Raw genomic sequence first — 19,477 nt, 5'->3', positions numbered from 1 at the left:
ACACACACACACACCATGATCCACAATATATTGCCAGGTCAAAAATTATGACATAAATATCATGATATGGACTTCAAACTGGTTTGGGATGATATAGCACCCAGCTCTAAAACACATCATGATTCGTTATATATTGCCAGGTCAAAAATTATGAAACTGATATCACAATATAGACTTCAAACCGGATTGGGACAATATATCAATATATCACATAACCCTAGTGTATGTGTGTGTGTTGCTGAAAAAGTAGCTGGGGTATAACTCTTGGCCTCTGCACCCCATCTGCAATCGAAATCCTTACACATACACACCAAACTGCTATTACTGCACAGGTTTTCCACTTTGGGGTTAATAGCACCTTTGTGGCTAACAGAGTCATCTGGTGCTGTCTTTAATGTCTTTTCGGTGATAGGAAAATACATTTTTTTGTTCTCCAAGGCCATTCAACTCCTCTCTAGTGTCCTTCACCAACCTGGTGCCCACCATAGGCCAAAACATCTGCAGAACACTAGGTTGGCAAAGGCTGCTTTAAAATCATTGATAATATTTTGTTTCGGCTTCTGCAAAATAAACAGCAATTTGGCTGGTTTTAGCTTTTGTAACTGTAACTGTGAGCTCTGTTGGATGGTTTCCTGGAATTTGATTTGTGGCTGTCCCTGGTACCTTCCAGACAACCTGTTTACTGAACATTCCTCCTGACTTGTTTACAGGGAGGTAGTGGCTATTACATCAAGCCAAAAGTTCCATTTTCCCATCAGTTTCCTTACCACAAAATGTTCCGTTTTGGTGAGAGGTTGAGTTTGTTGCACAAGAGCTCCATATCAGCATTAATTGTGCAATCTGTATTTGTCAGTATGGGACTGAATCTCACCTGGAAAGAATAATGGTCTAGAAGCACTCTCTGTTGGATTTTACAGCCAGGTTTTATTGTTTGGCTATTGCTGGGGTTGGTTTTCTTGATTTATGACTTTCTTGAATTATGAGGTATGTTTTAGCATTGTCCACTTTACTATTCACATCACCTAGAGAATATTTCTTATTAGACTACTCATAATCTAGAATATATTTATTAGTTTGTTTGTTTATTATTGGGGGTTTAGATTGAAGTTGCAGTGAGGGGCAAAAAGTTGCATCTCCTCCTCCCCACCCACCACAGTCCTACTTTTTCAGTGAAAGAAACGCTCCCACATCACATCTAGTTTGGCTATATAGAATCATAGAATCATAGAGTTGGAAGAGACCACAAGGGCCATCGAGTCCAACCCCCTGCCAAGCAGGAAACACCATCAGAGCACTCCTGACATATGGTTGTCAAGCCTCTGCTTAAAGACCTCCAAAGAAGGAGACTCCACCACACTCCTTGGCAGCAAATTCCATTGTCAAACAGCTCTTACTGTCAGGAAGTTCTTCCTAATGTTTAGGTGGAATCTTCTTTCTTGTAGTTTGGATCCATTGCTCCGTGTCCGCTTCTCTGGAGCAGCAGAAAACATAAACAAGCTCTTTCAAAGAAAAGTTGGGTGACACTGTAATCCTGGGGGTGGGGGGTGATTGCTACTGCTTCACAAGTGGATTGGTTTTCTCTCTCCTAATTTTGCATCCTTTTTTTGAGGGGTGCTCTGTCCCCATAGATGGGACGCGGGTGGCGCTGTGGGTAAAAGCCTCAGCACCTAGGGCTTGCCGATCGAAAGGTCGGCGGTTCGAATCCCCACGGCAGGGTGCGCTCCCGTTGCTCGGTCCCAGCGCCTGCCAACCTAGCAGTTCGAAAGCACCCCTGGGTGCAAGTAGATAAATAGGGACCGCTTACTAGCGGGAAGGTAAACGGCGTTTCCGTGTGCTGCGCTGGCTCACCAGAGCAGCGATGTCACGCTGGCCACGTGACCCAGAAGTGTCTCCGGACAGCGCTGGCCCCCGGCCTCTTGAGTGAGATGGGCGCACAACCCTAGAGTCTGTCAAGACTGGCCCATACGGGCAGGGGTACCTTTACCTTTACCTGTCCCCATGCGAGCTACCAGAATTACTTCACTCCATTCTCTTGCATTGGATTGGGGTGAATATATTGTGGAACCTCCTTTTCTAAACAGTCAGATTTTGTGTACTCTGGAAAGGAAATCTAGGGGTCAAAGGCTCGCATCCAAATCAGACTCAGATCTTCCAAACTCCCCAAGTCTGAACTAAGCTTGGATGAACTCTCCCACCATGCCTAGTGGAAACCCAGTCTGATGTATGGTACATAGTCTTCAGATGGTAATTTAGGAAACTGTGATGATGTTTTCAGATGACAATCCAGGAAGCAGAATAATCACTACTTTGATTGCTGACGTATTATTACAGCTCCTGGTATGCCCCGCGGAGGACATTAAGGTCCACAAATGACAACACTTTGGAGGTCCCAAGTCACAAGGTGGTTAGATTGGTCTCAACTAGGGCCAGGGCCTTTTCAGTACTGGCCCCAACTTGGTGGAACACTCTGTCACAAGAGACCAGTGCCCTGCGGGACTTGACATATTTTGGCAGGGCCTGCAAGACAGAGCTGTTCCGCCTGGCCATTGGTTTGGACTCAGTCTGACCCTTATGTTTCCTTCCCCTTATGGTTTTGATCTATGGGCTACTATTAAAATGAAGCTGCATTTTAAATTGTATTTTAACACTTATTTTAAATTGGTCCCCACCCCCCCTATTATGTTTTTATTGTAATTTTACTGGTGTTAGCCGCCCTGAGCCCGGCTCTGGCTGGGGAAGGCGGGGTATAAATAAAAAAAATATTATTCTTATTAATCTTATTATCATCTTCTTTTTATGTACACAAATTAATTCTGTTCTTGTGATGGTGCTGCTCCAAAGTGGGTATGACAAAAATGTAAGGAGGACTTTCAGATACGCAATACGTCAGCAGCATTGATGGAGAATACAGCATTGAGTTTAATGACTGGTTGGAAAGGTCAATGCCATCAATGAGAAATTATAAGGAACTGCCCAGAGTTCTTTTATCTATATGCCTGGCATGATTATTTCCCATAAAATTAGCAGCAAAGCTAACCTAGTAAATATACGTTGCCATCAGTTATGGAGAACAGAATGTATGGATAAACTGACTGACTGATTGGACAGGTCAATTGTCTCAAGTAAAGACCTGCAATTACAGAGGACTACCCACAGTGCACTTCTTTCTTTCACATATCTAGCATAACTATTTCTTGTAAAAATGAGCAGGAGAAAACTAGCACATATATTCTTGAGTGTTGGGGAACAGGCTATTTGCCATGAACCCCCTGACATACAAACACACACATCTATACAACAGTGAGGGACAGCAACGCTCACCCAATCTCCCATCACCGGTGGCACTGGGGTTTGCCCAGGAAGGAGAGGAGAAAGGGGTTGACAGCAAGACTGCCATGGGGCAACCAGACTGCAACACCAGACTGGATCTGACAGTGAATTTGAATTCTGCTTACCTTGCCACAGTCACAACCCTCCCCCCTCCTGGTAAATTGCAGCAATGCTGATGATGAAAGGCCAGCTTGGCAATGGTGCCCCTCTTTCCTATTTCTCTCTCTACATTAGAGGTAGTTAGACAGGATGTCGTCCAGATGACTGAGCTTAGGAGGCCCTTGGTCCCTAAGCCATTGGGTTAAAGCAGGGGTGGGAACCTGTGGTCCCTCAATTGTTAATGGCCTTCTTATCATGAGTTCTGCAACACCTGTTTCCTGCTTTGTCTGGCCTGTTCCCACCTGGCCTGAGATGGTTGCGCTTTGGCTGAATCAAAGCACAAAGGCTAATTCTGCTGCTCAGGATGCCTAGAAATCTTCAGAGTAGGATTTTGTTCAGGGGCTGCTGCTGGGATTTGCAGCTCAGCATTGAAGATGTATTATTTTTCTGTTATCTGGATTAGGTTATTATTGTTATTATTAGAATTTATGATGGATTATCAGTGGACGCTGATTTTATTGTATGTTTAATACAGTATTTTTAATTAGCAAAAAATATATAGTAATAAACAGTAAGCTAAGTCTTGTAAGTGAATTGTGTAAACTGTTTTGAGTATGGTATACTATGGAAAGGCAGCATACAAATACAGTGATACCTCAGGTTAAGTACTTAATTAGTTCTGGAGGTCCGTTCTTAACCTGAAACTGTTCTTATCCTGAAGCACCACTTTAGCTAATGGGGCCTCCTGCTGCTGCCGCACCGCCGGAGCACGATTTCTGTTCTCATCCTGAAGCAAAGTTCTTAACCTGAAGCACTATTTCTGAGTAAATGGAGTCTGTAACCTGAAGCTTATGTAACCTGAAGCATATGTAACCCGAGGTACCACTGTAAATTGCTGGGCTGCTGGGATTTGTAGCTCAGCAACAGTGTTGGAGCAACATGTTGGCTACCCCTGTCATACACAATCCCCTACGTTTGTTCTAAATGTTTCTAGTATAATTAACATTGGAATAAACTTAGCTGATATATTTATTATCTACTTGTACACCAGCTCTTCTCCTTCACAGTATTTTCAATAACATTACTGAGTTCTGAAAACTACCTTGTATTTCCTAACTGCTTATATTCCTGCCAAGTCCAAATAAACCACAGAACTATTATAAAACAAAATGCAGAGTTATAAGCCCCAAAGTATAAATAAATTTATATGCTAAAATCAACAGATTTGTATAAAACAGATATATGCATAAAAGTAGCTACAACGAACCCAACAATTTCCTTAACTTTATTTCTGTTCTTTATTCATAACCGTTATTAAATACTGCTCATTATTTTCTTATTATAGACTCAACCCCAGATTGTCCTCCTCTGAAATTTCAGCAAGATTCATGTGGCTGCAGTATCTGCAATAAGCATTATCTACATAATGTTGCATGCAGGGCTTTTTTTCCAGCCGGAACTCACTGGAACTCAGTTCTGGCACCTCTCAGGTGGGTGCCATTGCCATTATAAGAGAACAAGGGAGGCATTTGTGGTGAGTTCCAGCACCTCACCTTAGAAAGATAGCACTGGTTGCATTGTTAGATGTTGTCTTCCCATCAGAAGGAAGCAACAGCTTCCTAAAAGATGTCCCACAATAAATGGAGGAAGATTGCTAAGTACAATTTGGATAGAGTGTCATAAGCAAACATACTACACAGTTCTGGATAGTCAATTCAGTTCCAGAAAGGCACAATATATTCACGCAATCACTCACAGATATCATGGAAGAGACATAACCTCTACTACCTCTACTACCTTTCACATTAGAACACAAGGATGGGGACCTGCCCACACAACATGTTACTGAACTCCAACAGTTCCAGGCATCTTGGTTAATTGTTCGGCATGCTGGAAACTCTAACCCAACTATATCTGCAGGGCCACAGCTCCCCCAGCCCTGTTTTAACACATATATGAATGTATACACTGCATATTGCAAATCAAGAAGGGAGTAAAATGAAAGCTTGATGCGATCAAAGTGACAGTCTTTTCCACCCAAAAATAACATGCAAAATGTCTAAACATCTACCTAGGATTTTAAAAAATATTCCTCAGTCATTATTTCCAAAATGAGTTCATGATGGTCATGAATCAAGCCCACAGTAGAGCCGGAACTGATGACCAGGCAGGAATTTTACACTCGCTTCTGATACTTTGAACTATTGTGTTCTCATAACAAAAGAAAATAGGTCCTGTGAGACACAGGCCTACCCAACCCTCAATAAATCTACATTGTATTTCAGTGCAATGCCTCCTTGGTCATACAATATAATCTCCAATCCCCATTTCTTTCTGAGTATAGACTGGGAGGTCATGGATACTGTAGTCAAATAAACATGTTACTCATGTCAAATAAGTATGTTTGAATTAATATATTTTTGCCAGCCTCCCCCCATTTGAGAAATTGGAAATGCTCTTTCAGTGACCTATTGCAGAGGATTTCCAAGTCAACACATCCAGGAAATGTAAATTTGGGTGTACATACGGGAAGATAACTGGGAAGCTAATAATTGGTGAAACTGGTTACATACATGTGTGTATAGAGGAGATGTAAGCTTTTAAAGAAAAATGTTATATATTTGCTAAGTGTATTATGTTTTATAGGTTTCATACATGTTATGAATGCTCTTAACAAATTGGATATTAGTTTAATAAGCAGTTGTTTCTTGTTGTTCTGATAACTGTGTGCCCCAGAGTGTTAGATTGTTTGCAGTGCATACGACATTTGCAAGAAGAAAAGATGTTCGTTACCTTTCCAACATACTGAGGATCTGGTCCAAAGTGCTCTTCTAAAACAAAGAACTGGTTCCAAACCCATCCACGTTTGGGACGATGGTGAACTTCCGTTTCCCCCTCTATATGTTTGGTTTGGTTTCTGGTCACCTTGATGGAGCCATGATGTGCAGTTCCACAACACCTCTGCACAAAACAGAGACAAACTAGGACTGGGCAGATACAAGATGTGCTCGTAATTCTCATTGTAGGATCGCTTTCCAGTTCAAGGTGTTTTCTTCCCCTTTCACCTCTTTTGCCTTCCCGCTATAATCCGTTAGTAGGCTCCCATGGAAGAAGGAAATAACTGATTTAACAAAACAGTCCAGAAAGTTTCTTTTAGCCTGTCCATGGTTCAGCTCCTCATTGGTCAGAGACTGGGTTCATTTACATCATGAAAAGCAAAGTGAGGAAGAGGCTGGGGTTTATTCTGCGATCTTCACAATTGACTCTTGGAGCCACACATTTTATACCTAATGGAAAGAAAAGGAGAAAGAGAGAGAGGGGAGAAAAAACACTTTATCACATCACTAAGAACAGTAATTTCAGATTTTTGACCTGCAGTAATGATGTACTTATTACCACATTAACAGGTTCTGCCAAGAGAATGCCCTACAGCAACCAACATTCTTTTTAACCTTTCATAGAAACTGTGTGTGTTTATGCATCTTAAAATTAGTGTAGTGTTTCAATAGGTGCAGATGGCAAGAGCGGACTAGCACAATATCTTGCAAGTGTGCGAAGCTTTGATACAGGAAATTTATTTTATGTTTTATTTATGAAGATTTATAACCCATCCAGAGCCCTGCAGCTCGGGCCAGCTAATACAATTTCCTTATCTCGTGCATTCTTCACGAACCTTGTCAAGTAGGCTGCTTTCTAATCACGCTCCCATGAGTGCAGTTCATGCCATTCCATCTCAAGAGAGATTAGTAGTGCTAGGGAAAGTGCAGAGACACTCAGAACAAATACCCTGGGATGTATCACACTTTCCACATTAGCACAATATGGCTGAGGTCTATAAAATCATGGCCGGTGAATCGCAAGCACTTGTGAACACCTTGTTATTTGAGTGATCTTGTCTTGCTGGGCCTGTGAATTGATTTGCAGCCCACTTGGTGCAGATTAGACCCTTCACCCTTGCCACCAGGATATGACTCCTTGGCCATCCCATCGTCCTATGTCACAAAAAATATAGTTCTGCTAGTTCCTGCTGACAAATCATACCTGTTAGGGCACATGGGGGGGAGAGAGAGAGAGACTCAGATCCTGGGACACAAATTTCCTGCATTGGAATGTTTTGAGTATTAATACACAGAGAATGCATGCAGAGCACTGTTTCTTTTTCATGACGCATTTTTTTGGGGAAAGGACAGGCTTTCTGGGTTGGAGTTGGTCTTAGCAGCGGATCCGGCCCAATCGCCTTCTAAATCCTGCCCACGGACAGTCCGGGAATCAGCCTGTTTTTACATGATTAGAATGTGCCCTTTTATTTTAAAGGCATCTCTGGGTTATTTGTGTGGCATAGGAATTCATTCATTTTTTCCCTTCAAAATATAGTCCGGCCCCCCACAAGGTCTGAGGGACAGTGGACCAGCCCCCTGCTGAAAAAGTTTGCAGACCCCTGTGTAAGACTATGCTACTGCTCCCTACTCCAATACAACAGAAAAATGATTATTACATGCACACACATAGACAAACATACACAGCACCTGGTTGGGAAAAGAGAATTCAAGTGTGTGTGTGTGTGTGTGTGTGTGTATTAGAAAGGAAAAGGAAAAAATCACCACCACACTGTGTGGAAGACATTTTGTAATTCTGAGAACTGTATTTACTAGAATGTCAACCACAATAATGTCATGGATCTGAACTAATCAAAAGCTCCTGTAAGAAATCAAGGAGGGTGAGGGATTGGCAACTGTGTTGAAAACAACTCAATGGTGATAAGGGGAGGTGGTAGCTTTTTGAGGGGGTATGACATCCCCACCTTTCAGACCCCAAACACACTGTATGCCCCCCTCTCTTTGATGTCAGGTTGCTGAGTACTTCTAGGAAACAGATATTTCTGAGAGGAGATTATGGAAGTGTGTTGTTTTTGTGTGTGTGTGTTTGGCAGGAGAAGAAAGATGCCAATATTCTGGAGAGAGAAAAGAGTTGGGAAAGAAAGAGCATAATACTCTTGTCTTCCAGCAAACACACACACACACAGAGAGAGAGATGCCTTAAAATCTAGCAGAAGCAACTGCTGCAGGAAACAGGTTGTCATGCGCAGGCCCCCTACACCCATGGGTGCCATTATCTTATGGTAATCACACCTCTGCCCTTCGTAGAGAATTGTTTAACAATCTAATGTGACAAAAGAAGGGGAATGATAGAATATACTCAATACCCACTGGAACGAAGTTTGAAGAAACTCATCTTTCCAGGGTATTCCTGGTCAGGTTCTTGAAAACGAGGAAGACAAGTCACAGGAATATGCAGGCCTCAAAGTGCCCCAGTTCCAGCATGGCTTATGAATTTTTCTCTCTTGTTCCATACACATGCTTCAAAATGAAGATTCCCACTGGAACAGGAGGCGCTTTTGCAGTGTTTGTACCGCATCCAAGTACAGTTCCATCAGGCAGCAACAGGGCAGAGAGCAAACACCAGCTCAATCCTTTTCTGCTAACTGCTAATTAAGGAGCAAAACACCCCCAGAGATGCACAGATTTTTCCAATACAAAACAAGTTACAACATAATTTTGGCGCAAGAGCTTCCGCCAAAAGGAAAGAGGAAAAAATAATTATCTGGATCTACATCTGTATATATTTGCTTGTGCCACTTCACACACAACAACCATCACTCTTGACAAGTGCCCCACAAAAAAGTTATTCTTTCCACATAATTAGTCTTATAGGATTAATCCTGCTAAGACTCAACCAGGACTTCACAAGTCTGTGGCTCACTGCTGCATTGGGTGGGGGTGGAGGCTTAAACTAAAGATGAAGCTAGCAATATTGATTGCATGTGATCTGCTTTCCAGGGAACACAAAATACTGTATTAACCTAGATCACTTAATCATTTGAAACCAGTATTATATCTGAGGTGAGAAGAGCAAGGGCTCAGTCACATCTCCCTATCCTTTTTCCAATAAATATTCAACATATTATTATCAATAATAAAACCAGCAGCACTCAAAGGTTACGAATGGGAGTTATTTCAATCACTGCATGGGTGAGAAGATCTTAAATAATTCAGCTGTTCTACTTTCCTTTTCCTTTTGCACAACCAACACAAAATTACTTCTCCCTAAGCCAAGAACAAATAGAATATGAACACTTGATATTAACTTCTACAAAACGCCATGGAAGAGACACCATTCAGTTCCAGTTCTCTTGGACAAACAAGACTTAATAGATAATCTACATCTTCTTCTTTCATGTGCCGGATAACAAATTACACAGAGGCAACATCAGAGCTAGTAACCTGGAGAGAGGAAAGCAGTTCTGTAGACCCTGGCAAGTTTTCCAGAGAAAACAGGCCAAAGTCAGTAGTGATGCGTTAGCAACTCCTTGTGTCATGTGATTTTTCTGGGCTGAAAAGTTGCAGTAATCCCTCTGACCATCTAGATCAGTGGTTCTCAACCTGTGGGTCCCCAGATATTGTTGGACTACAACTCCCATCATCCCTGAGCCTTGCTAGCAAGGGGTGATGGGAGTTGTGCTTCAACAACATCTGGGGATCCACAGGTTGAGAAAGGCTGATCTAGATGGTGCTGCTGCTGCAGAGGATCTAAACTCTATTACCAACAAACTGTTCTAGTGATGCAGGAAGAAGTACACCTGGGCCTCACTGTCACAGTCCCCAGTCTAAGGTCTGCAGCACCAGCCATGGCTTCCCTGATAACAAGTATGGCTATATGATGCATGAGTTTCCAATCACATGTTTTTCGCACTCACACTTGATATCATTAGGCATGAAACCTAACCATGTTGCACAACAAGAAGACAGGAAATAATAATTGTTGTACTTCCGATTTTATCACGGGCGGAGATGGGTGCGCTTTTGAGCTGTTGTGAACTGGAGTGGTCACTGGATAGATATTGGGGCAACTCAAGGGCTATGCGACCCCCCTAGGGGGAAAAAAGACAGTAGACCTATACTAAGTGACTTAGGACAACTCGTACTCCAGTTACTCCACATGCCTTTGGACCTAAGTCCTTTTCAGACAACCAACACAGTTTGCCTGAATGTTTGAGGGATCCTGATAACATTGACAAGCTGAGCAACATACTTTGTATGCACATTACATCTGATATCACAATCTAGTAAATGTGCTGAAATATGAGGTGGGGTCCACCTGCCACCACAATCCTGAGTCCTCCCAGTGCACATTTATTGCCAGACACCTCATACAAGCAGGTACACCTACAGAACATATGTCAGAGAGAAACACACTATGAGCAAAACGTTAAGGACCCAAGGGACTTGGACTGATATCACTCACCAGGTGTCCCACTCAGCACTGCCTTTTACGCCATCCCAGCCTGAAGACACTACTCTCCCATCATTGTCAGTCTGTGAAGATGACCCTCCTGTACTTCTCTTGCTCCACACCTAGACAAGACCATGCAACTGCAGAATCAGTTTTGAACCCTTTAAATCAGGTTTGGGGAACTTTGGGCCTTCCATAAATTGCTGAACTACAACTCCCATCATCCCTGGCCATGGTTGCTGTGGCTAATGGGAGTTGTAATTTAGCAACATCTAGAGGTGCAGTAGTTCCTCATCCCTGCTTTAAAGTTCTCTCAAAGTGGTGGAGTCACTGGAAGGGAATGCTCTGCCATGCTTCTTAATCCTTCTGAAAACTGATGACTCTGTCCTTTCACACATCAGCCAGCAGGAATCACTGGGAGCTATCCATGGTTCTGATATGCCTTCCCATGTGCTGAGCCACACTTAGACTTGTAATTGCTACCAAATCATCTGCAGGCTCCAAACCTCAATAGAATAAGGTACAAAGACATGTTACAGTATTTGGGGAAACTACTTCCAGAAGAGGCTCCTGGGAATGTAGAAGCACAGGATGGGGGGATGCGTAACCCTTTCCTCACTCATATTTTCCCTGCTCCAATCACCCCTTTGCAGTATCTTTGCACCCAAAAAGTTTCAGATTTGTTTCTCTCATCTACCTTTCCATCCATGAACAGATTCAAAAGACTAAGCTCAATTATCACTATGTGGTGCATTCAAAGACCATTATACCAGTAAAGCTTTTGTCTGATTGCTCTGTGTTATGGACAGATCACATTTTTATAGCAGTTTGAGGATACTCTCTTCCCCTCCCTCCTTTGTGTTTACTTCACTGTGTGCTAAAATTGGTCTGGTTGCAAAATGGAGCAATTTGGCAGCTGCATTACCACTATGCAGGTGTAATACGTGAATAGGTGAACAGACAGGTGAATAAACACAATCTTAGAAGTATTGTACAATGAAACAAATGCTATAAATACGCATGCTTGGCTGATAGTTCAAAAGCTGGCTGATCTGCTTCTCTCTGCAATTTTAGGCTGAGTATTGAGGTTCCTGCCTGAGAGACAGAGGGATTTTCTGCACCTATCAATATGATAGTGGCATGGTCACTGGGGTTTTTCCAGATTTTGGGGGCATGCATATATATAACGTCATTGGTATTCAGCTAGTATTGCAGAATAGTGCACTGAAAAAGATGTTTTTCTTCTATTGCAAAAAAAAATCTGACTTTGATTTGCAAGTTCAGTTTAGAAGATATGTGGCTGATAGAGATTGTGGCATTGAGTCAAAGTACTGCCATGAGCTGCAGACAAAAGTTTATGACCATAACCAAGTTTGCCCTAGTTCAGGCAAACACATAGCTCCTTCTCTAATCTCCTACATTCCCACAAGATTAGAATTCCATAATGCTAGGCATTAACCCCCTGCCCTCCCCCCCCCCCAGAAAAAAAGCTGAGAAAGGGGTATACCTGTTTGCGAACTCTTAATTCCAACATATATTAATGAGTAGAGGAACACAAAGGAATATAAAAGGAGTGTGACTAAAGTCAGTGGACTTTTCTCTTAGGGCACAACCAGTCATTAGAATGGAAAGAAAAAAACCCTGTAGTCACTCTAATAACAGTGACATGTGACCAAATATTCAGACAACCAGCTGCAATTTGACTCTTAAAAACATTGGCAGAAATAACAACTATACAACTGCAAATCTTAAGTGCAGGAAAACAGGGTACAGTGGTACCTCTGGTTACGTACTTAATTCGTTCCGGAGGTCCGTTCTTAACCTGAAACCATTCTTAACCTGGGGTGCCACTTTAGCTAATGGGGCCTCCTGCTGCTGCCGGCGCGTGATTTCTGTACTCATCCTGAGGTAAAGTTCTTAACCCAAGGTACTATTTCCGGGTTATCGGAGTCTGTAACCCAAAGTGTTTGTAACCCAAGGTACCACTGTATGAGTGTGTGCATGTAAGAGAGGGCATAAGGGGAAAGCAAACACAATGTATACAAAGAAAGGTTATTCTTGCACTAAAAGATAACGTAGAAACAAAAGCAAATACAGTTACAGTCACAATTTTAAGGCAGCATTCTTCGTTGGCGGCAGATACCATCTATAGTAATTTATGAATAATAATAATAATAATAATAATAATAATAATAATAATAATAATATATTATTTATACCCCGCCCATCTGGCTGGGCTTCCCCAGCCACTCTGGGCGGCCTCCAAAAAAAAATTAAAATACTGTAATACATCAAACATTAAAAGCTTCCCTAAACAGGGCTGCCTTCAGATGTCTGCCTTCAGTCTGGTAGTTGTTCTGACATCTGGTGGGAGGGTGTTCCACAGGGAGGGCACCACTACCGAGAAGGCCCTCTGCCTGGTTCTCTGTAACTTGGCTTCTCGCAGTGAGGGAACCGCCAGAAGGCCCTTGGTGCTGGACCTTAGTGTCCGGGTAGAAAGATGGGGGTGGAGTCGCTCCTTCAGATATCCTGGACCGAGGCCATTTAGGGGTTTAAAGGTCAGCACCAACACTTTGAATTGTGCTCGGAAATGCACTGGGAGCCAATGTAGGTCTTTCAAGACTGGTATTATAGGGTCTCGGCGGCCGCTCCCAGTCACCAGCCCAGCTGCCATGTTCTGGATTAGTTGTAGTTTCCGGGTCACCTTCAAAGGTAGCCCCACGTAGAGTGCATTGCATTTGCATTTTGGCAGGTTTGTGTGTTTGCCTTGCTCATCTCAAAAGGAAGATGCTACAGGACTTTCAATTCCCACATCTGCATGCTTCACATTGGCATGAGGACATACATCCCATTGCTCCCTCAGATCCTTTATACTGCAGTATGTAATTAGCCAGTTGCCCATTGGAGGAGAGCAGCAACATTTTTCTGCCTACGCTATACTGCTGATCTGATGGGGATGGAGATATCTAATTGTTCTTTTGCCACATCCTGTGGGTGCACAACAGCATGAGCTCAGTAAGCAGCCAACACTCTCTGACCTCCCCAAAACTTTGTGCAAGCAAATCAGGATGAAAGCTAAACAAACAGGTCATCTGGAAGTGACCCACATCTGCATTGTACTCACCGTGTCTGGGTGTCAGCATGAAGAACAAGCTTACACTGAATACCGTTGCTTCACTCCACATGTAACCGACATTCCATTAGACAAATCCAAGTCCAAACGTTCCTTCTCAACTCCACGTTTTGATCTTTCAGTGGTTGCTTCTTTTCCTTGTTCACTAAGATACTTCTTGAGAATGGGCATCTGTGATCCTGCCAAGAAGAAGAAATAAATATTATATAGGCAACTGTCTCTTTGAGGAAGGTCTTGAGAATCCATTTATGATATTTCTTTCCCCATTTTATGGAACAGTCTACACATAGGATTTCTGTTGTTCCTTGATAATAATTTCTTGAATGAGGTCTCTCTGTGTTTATGCTGCTTGATCAATTTTATTGAATGTATTCTGCCTCTGAAGGAGCACAGCAATTCAAACTGCTTAAGATTTCTAATTCTACCATTGATAATACTTGTGTGTGTATGTGTGCATGATGCCCCCCCCCTTGCAACAAAGAACATATGCTACTACTGAGCCAACTTTTCTTTTTTATCTCCTGGGAACCCTTGCAAAATGAGTTCCATATCTCTTGTGTTGCTGCAGGTTGGAATTAAAATAAATAATTAAATAAGTTGATGGAGGGGTACCGGAAGGGAGGGATAAAGTTCTTCTTGTGCTGCTGAAACTCATTAGAGTATACTGGTTCCGGCTTAGCGAAGCAGTGAGACTCTAATGAATTCCCAGGGACCCAACTCTAGCATCGTGATGCAAGCTAAATGAAGCTTTGCAACCAGGAAAGCACAAAGGCCAAGATGAACTGTAAATCAGCTGGGGTTTCAGAGGGCTTCGGAGCTTACCTGTCTGGTCAGACAGCAGCAAGACACTTCCAGGGTCCACACGACATAACAGTCATACAGTGTCAACTGGCTGGTTTGCCTCACTTTCTGCAGCCACATTCCTCATACTCTCCAAGACTTCTCCAATGAAAATAGGGGTGTCCTATTTATTATTATTATTATTATTATTATTATTATTATTATTATTATTTTACCCCAGCCACTCTGGGAAGCTTCCAATAAATATAAAAACAGAATAAAACATCAAACATTTTAAAACTTCCCTATGCAAGGCTGCCTTCAGATGTCTTCTAAAGGTTGTATAGTTACTTATCTCCTTGGCTCAGGGGGCAACATTTTCCCAATGAAAATAGGGATTTCCTAAGGAAAAGCAGGACATTCTAGGATCAAATTAGAAACTGGGATGGCTTCTATAAATATGGGACTGTCCATGGAAAATGGGGACACTTGGAGGGTCTGCATTCACACTCTTGAAGCCAGGAGTGAGTTGTCCAAACCTAACATTTGAAATCAGGGTTCTGTCATTATCAAAGATGCCATAAACTAGACTAAATCATGCTATCAGCTACAAATGAAGCAAATTGATGCCTCATTGAAAAACCAAAACAACAAACAAGATGCGCCCATATTTCATTAAGTGCTTATGTATTCATATTGCTCTGTGCAACCCATTCATTTGCCCAGATACCTTACAATAAGGTTACCAGGTTTTTTCCCCAATGAATCCTGGGACACAATCAATCAATCAATCCATCCATACATACATACATACATACACACGTTCGGAACATTGATGCTGCAGCGATGGCGGTGGCAGAGGGGTGACTGCCGCCTCCTTGACCTCCACCGCCATGTTTACCCTTCCTCTGAGGCTTCTATCTCCTTTCTCCATGAGCCTGAGCAGCCCCTGAGTTATTCTTCAGTGGTGGTGGGGAAGTGCTGTGTGCTGGGTCAGGCATGGAAGGCGAAGGAGGAGGGCTGAGAGCAGCGGCAGTGAGGCTTGGGCAGCACAATGCCTCCCTTGCCATTGGAGCAGTCCCAGTCCTACTTGCGTGCAAGCAGGAGGGGGCAGGGGTCCCTCAGCTGGGAAGTGAGACTTCACACTGAGTTTCGCAGCAGCCCCATCCCAACTCCTACTTGCATGCAAGCAGGAGGGGGCAGGGATCTCTGAGGCAGTGCAATGCCTCCCTTCCCGTCAGAGCAGCCCCAATCCCATTCCTACTTGCGTGCTAGCAGAAGGGGGCTGGGATTCCTCAGCTGGGAAGGAAGGCTTCCAGTTTCCCAACTGGGAGATCCCTGCCCCCTCCTGCTTGCACACAAGCGCTGATAGGCAGTGTGAAGCTGAGAGATCCCCGCCCCACTCCTGCTTGTATGCAATTAGGAGTTGGGGGGCTGCTCCGATAGGCAGCATGAAGCCTCCCTTCACAGCTTAGTTGGGAAGGTGGAGGCAGCCCGGAAGCTGCATCTTAGAGCCCCTGCACCATCATCATATGGGGACTTCCAAGCAGCTCCTGAAGCCAGCCAGAGCCAACTGCTCTGGGCTGCTGAGGCTGCCGCTGCTGCGTTTCCTGGGGACATTAGATGAAATCCAGGGACATTCCAGGCATTGAATTTGTCCAGGGACTTATTCGCAAATCTGGGGACTGTCCCCAGGAAACGGGGAAGTCTGGTAACCCTTCCTTACAAGACAGAACACAGGGTTGGACTTGTATGTTATATGTTATTAAAAAGCAACTTCTTGACAGTGGAACATGTACTCACTAGGTCGTTTGGGGCTGTTGCATTGTCAGTTTCCCCCCACCCCTCCTCAGTGCACCAGTGGAATGTGCAGCTGTGACATAAGCTACATTTAGAGCTGGGGAGGTAAATTTTTCAGAAGGCAGGAATAATGTGGAATGATGGGAAAGGATTAATAGTTATATTTAAAATCCAATCCTGGAAAACAATAATGGTGTCTAAGTTCTAAAGAAAGCAGGAGGCGAAGTTATTCATGACTATTGGAAGTCTCGTATGATATACTGTATTTTTTGCTCTATAAGACTCACTTTTTCCCTCCTAAAAAGTAAGGAGAAATGTGTGAGTGTCTTATGGAGTGAATGCAGGCTGTGCAGCTATCCCAGAAGCCAGAACAGCAAGACGGATTGCTGTTTTCACTGTGTAGCGATCCCTCTTGCTGTTCTGGCTTCTGAGATTCAGAATATTTTTTTTTTCTTGTTTTCCTCCTCCAAAAACTAGGTGCGTCTTGTGGTCTGGTGCGTCTTATAGAGCGAAAAATACAGTAACAGGATCTCTGGATTTTTCTTTTTCTTTTATTGAGGTGGGGAGGGTCTTACAATATACTATTTTTAATATACTATTACCCACCCATAGCAGTTGAGACCAGGTACATTACAAAAGCAAACAAACCATCAGACTAGAATGAGGAAATTTATAAATGTTGGCAAGACGTTTAGGGAGGGGATCAACCACTGAAACAGTTTTGGAAAGTGGAAATGGAGCAATGTAAAGCAAGGACACAGAAATTGGGCAAGAATGAATCAATTCACTAAAGCAGAACTTGGAAAGGGAAAGAGAACAAGTGCATATACTGTGCAATTGTATGGAAATATATATATGCAGAGCTGTATCTATCACAGCTGGATTTGCTCCCAGCTGTTAACAGGAAGAAACAGAGGCTGAGAGAACAAAAAACCTGGAAGAGAACATTTCACAGGCACTGTGATGTATTGAGGGAGTCTACGGTGATGGCACCTCTGATAGTGTTTGGATGTGAGCTGTCATAACATGAAGGACAAGGCAGAATTTATTTATTAATTTACTAAAACATTTCCATGCTGCCTCTTCCCCTTTTTAGAAGCTAAAAGTAAACCAGCAATAGCTCAGGATGGGAGTAGGGTGGGGTAGAGATATTATGAAGGAGGGTTTGAATCCAATAGGCAGGAAAGGGATGCCAGTGGGATGGGTATAGGAGGAGGAAATAAAGTTGAAGGCTGTCTGGGGAGGGTACTCCACAGAGTGGGTACCACTGTCCCAAAGCTATGCTCCCTGACTTTGCAGATGGAATTAAAATAGATAATTAAATAAGTTGATTTAAATAAATAAATAATAAGCAAGCAAGCAAGCAAGAAATAAATAAATAAATGGAACAAGGCTGACTTTGCAGATCTTAATGTGTGGAGAAGGGCATGTGGCAGAAAGCAATCACTGGGATACCTTTTACAGGTGATAAATAGTACTCTGAATTCTCACAGTAACAGCACAGCTGAGTATTCCCCATCTGCCTCACCCCAACACACACACACACACACACACACACACACAATGTGTTTGAGTTATAACATTTTAGGTCCGCAGCTGAAATGTAAACAGATCCTTAATTACTGCAGTGTGTGTGCGCGCGAGAAAGTAGAGAATGATTGGCAAAACGGCCTTAAAACACTCAAGAGCTCATTAGTTGGGGCTTAAGCAATAAAGCCCTTTATCTAACTTTAGCTGTCCTCTTAAAGCTGACTTCTCAAAAACCTGTTGCTTAAGCGTTGATGGGAAAGCCAGCTTTAATAGCTCAGCTGCTGGCAAAATGCCCGACAATTTAAGACTGTGATTCATTTGTGGTCTATTTTTCTCATTCTCTCTCAGCCAGTTAAAGTCAAGGGTAACCAAAGCAGTGATCTGAACCTTCAACCCAGAGCTCAGATGCTAAGTGAACCAAAACTTTTCTGACGTTTGAAAATGACCACTTAACTCTCCTCCCCTCCCCATTATTTTTCATTTCTACCTGCCAAGACTCGAAATGTAAGCACTAAAATATTGCAAAGATCGACAACACACACACACAGCATTCCTATTTGAATCTAGAAGGCAAAAGTGTTTCCCTGGATCCAGCAAAAAAGGCCAGTGGCATGAATATGCAAGTTCCCTTGACCACAGCCAATGTGGCAAGGATAAGCAACTCCATCTGCACTGTGATGGGCATATAAAGCTCACTGAATGGTCTGGATTTGTTGGGGTGGTTTTTTTTTACAGATAAATGCCCCTCTCTATCCGGTTACTGAAGAGAATTCATTCTGCATCAGGGCTTTTGCATTTCAGAGGATAATAACTGTATTACTGGATCAGAGCACTAAATCAACATTCTGTTTCCAACAACCAGCAGCCAGATGTCTCAGACAAGAGGGTTTCATAGAGCAAAACTGGACAGGAACCCGTACCCACGACTAGCAATTGTATCAATGTTCTTTTAGCGCAGCGATTGGAGCTTTTCTCTCGATGCAAACAGAATGCCTGGAGGGAGGGGATCTGGTTCAGGAATAATTGCTAATTGCATGAATGGTGTCACATCTAGTTTGACCCTAAATTATAGTTTTCCCCCTATGGTATACCTCAAGAGCCTGGTATTCAGATCTACATGGAAGTTCCATTAACAACTCAGAGGCTTACTCATTAATTTGTCTAATACTTAACAAGAGAAAAACCAGCCATCTGAGCTAGAGATCATTAGTATACCTTGTGGCACAGAAGTCCCCTGATAGTTACGTGGTTTGGCCGTGCATCTACTGCTATCCAGCTTCATTACATCACTGCATGTTCTACTATTCTGAGAGGCTTCTATCCACACTTTCCACACACCAATAGCAAACACACAAGACTTCCATGTAAGCTGCTTGTATGCTGAACATTAATTCTGCAGGAACAAAGTCACGTCCACTGGTGGTGTAATATCACAAATGCCAACAGCGGACTCACTTGTCTGAATGCAAGTCCTTATGTAGCCACCCTCTCACAAGAAGGAGATATCAGAAGGGT

General features: G+C 42.9%; 1 protein-coding gene across 5 annotated transcripts in view; it reads right to left on the bottom strand.

Annotated features, from left to right (window-relative positions):
- The window catches only part of CDH18 (cadherin 18), a 621,618-nt gene that overhangs the window by 212,995 nt on the left and 389,146 nt on the right, over window positions 1-19,477 (bottom strand). For 4 of the 5 annotated variants that reach the window (XM_083449423.1, XM_083449420.1, XM_083449421.1 and 1 more), the window contains 2 exons: window positions 13,844-14,031; window positions 6,223-6,716 (listed from right to left, as the gene is read on the bottom strand). In XM_083449423.1, the coding sequence (XP_083305549.1) occupies window positions 6,223-6,450 (228 nt within the window). In that variant the 5' untranslated portion in view covers window positions 6,451-6,716; window positions 13,844-14,031. The remainder of the gene's footprint in view (window positions 1-6,222; window positions 6,717-13,843; window positions 14,032-19,477) is intronic. The other variant, XM_083449424.1, reaches the window with a different exon arrangement.

This window comes from Podarcis tiliguerta (assembly GCF_965153285.1).
Source record: "Podarcis tiliguerta genome assembly, chromosome: 7".
NCBI lineage: Eukaryota > Metazoa > Chordata > Lepidosauria > Squamata > Lacertidae > Podarcis > Podarcis tiliguerta.
This window is presented reverse-complemented; position numbering and strand designations above follow the sequence as displayed.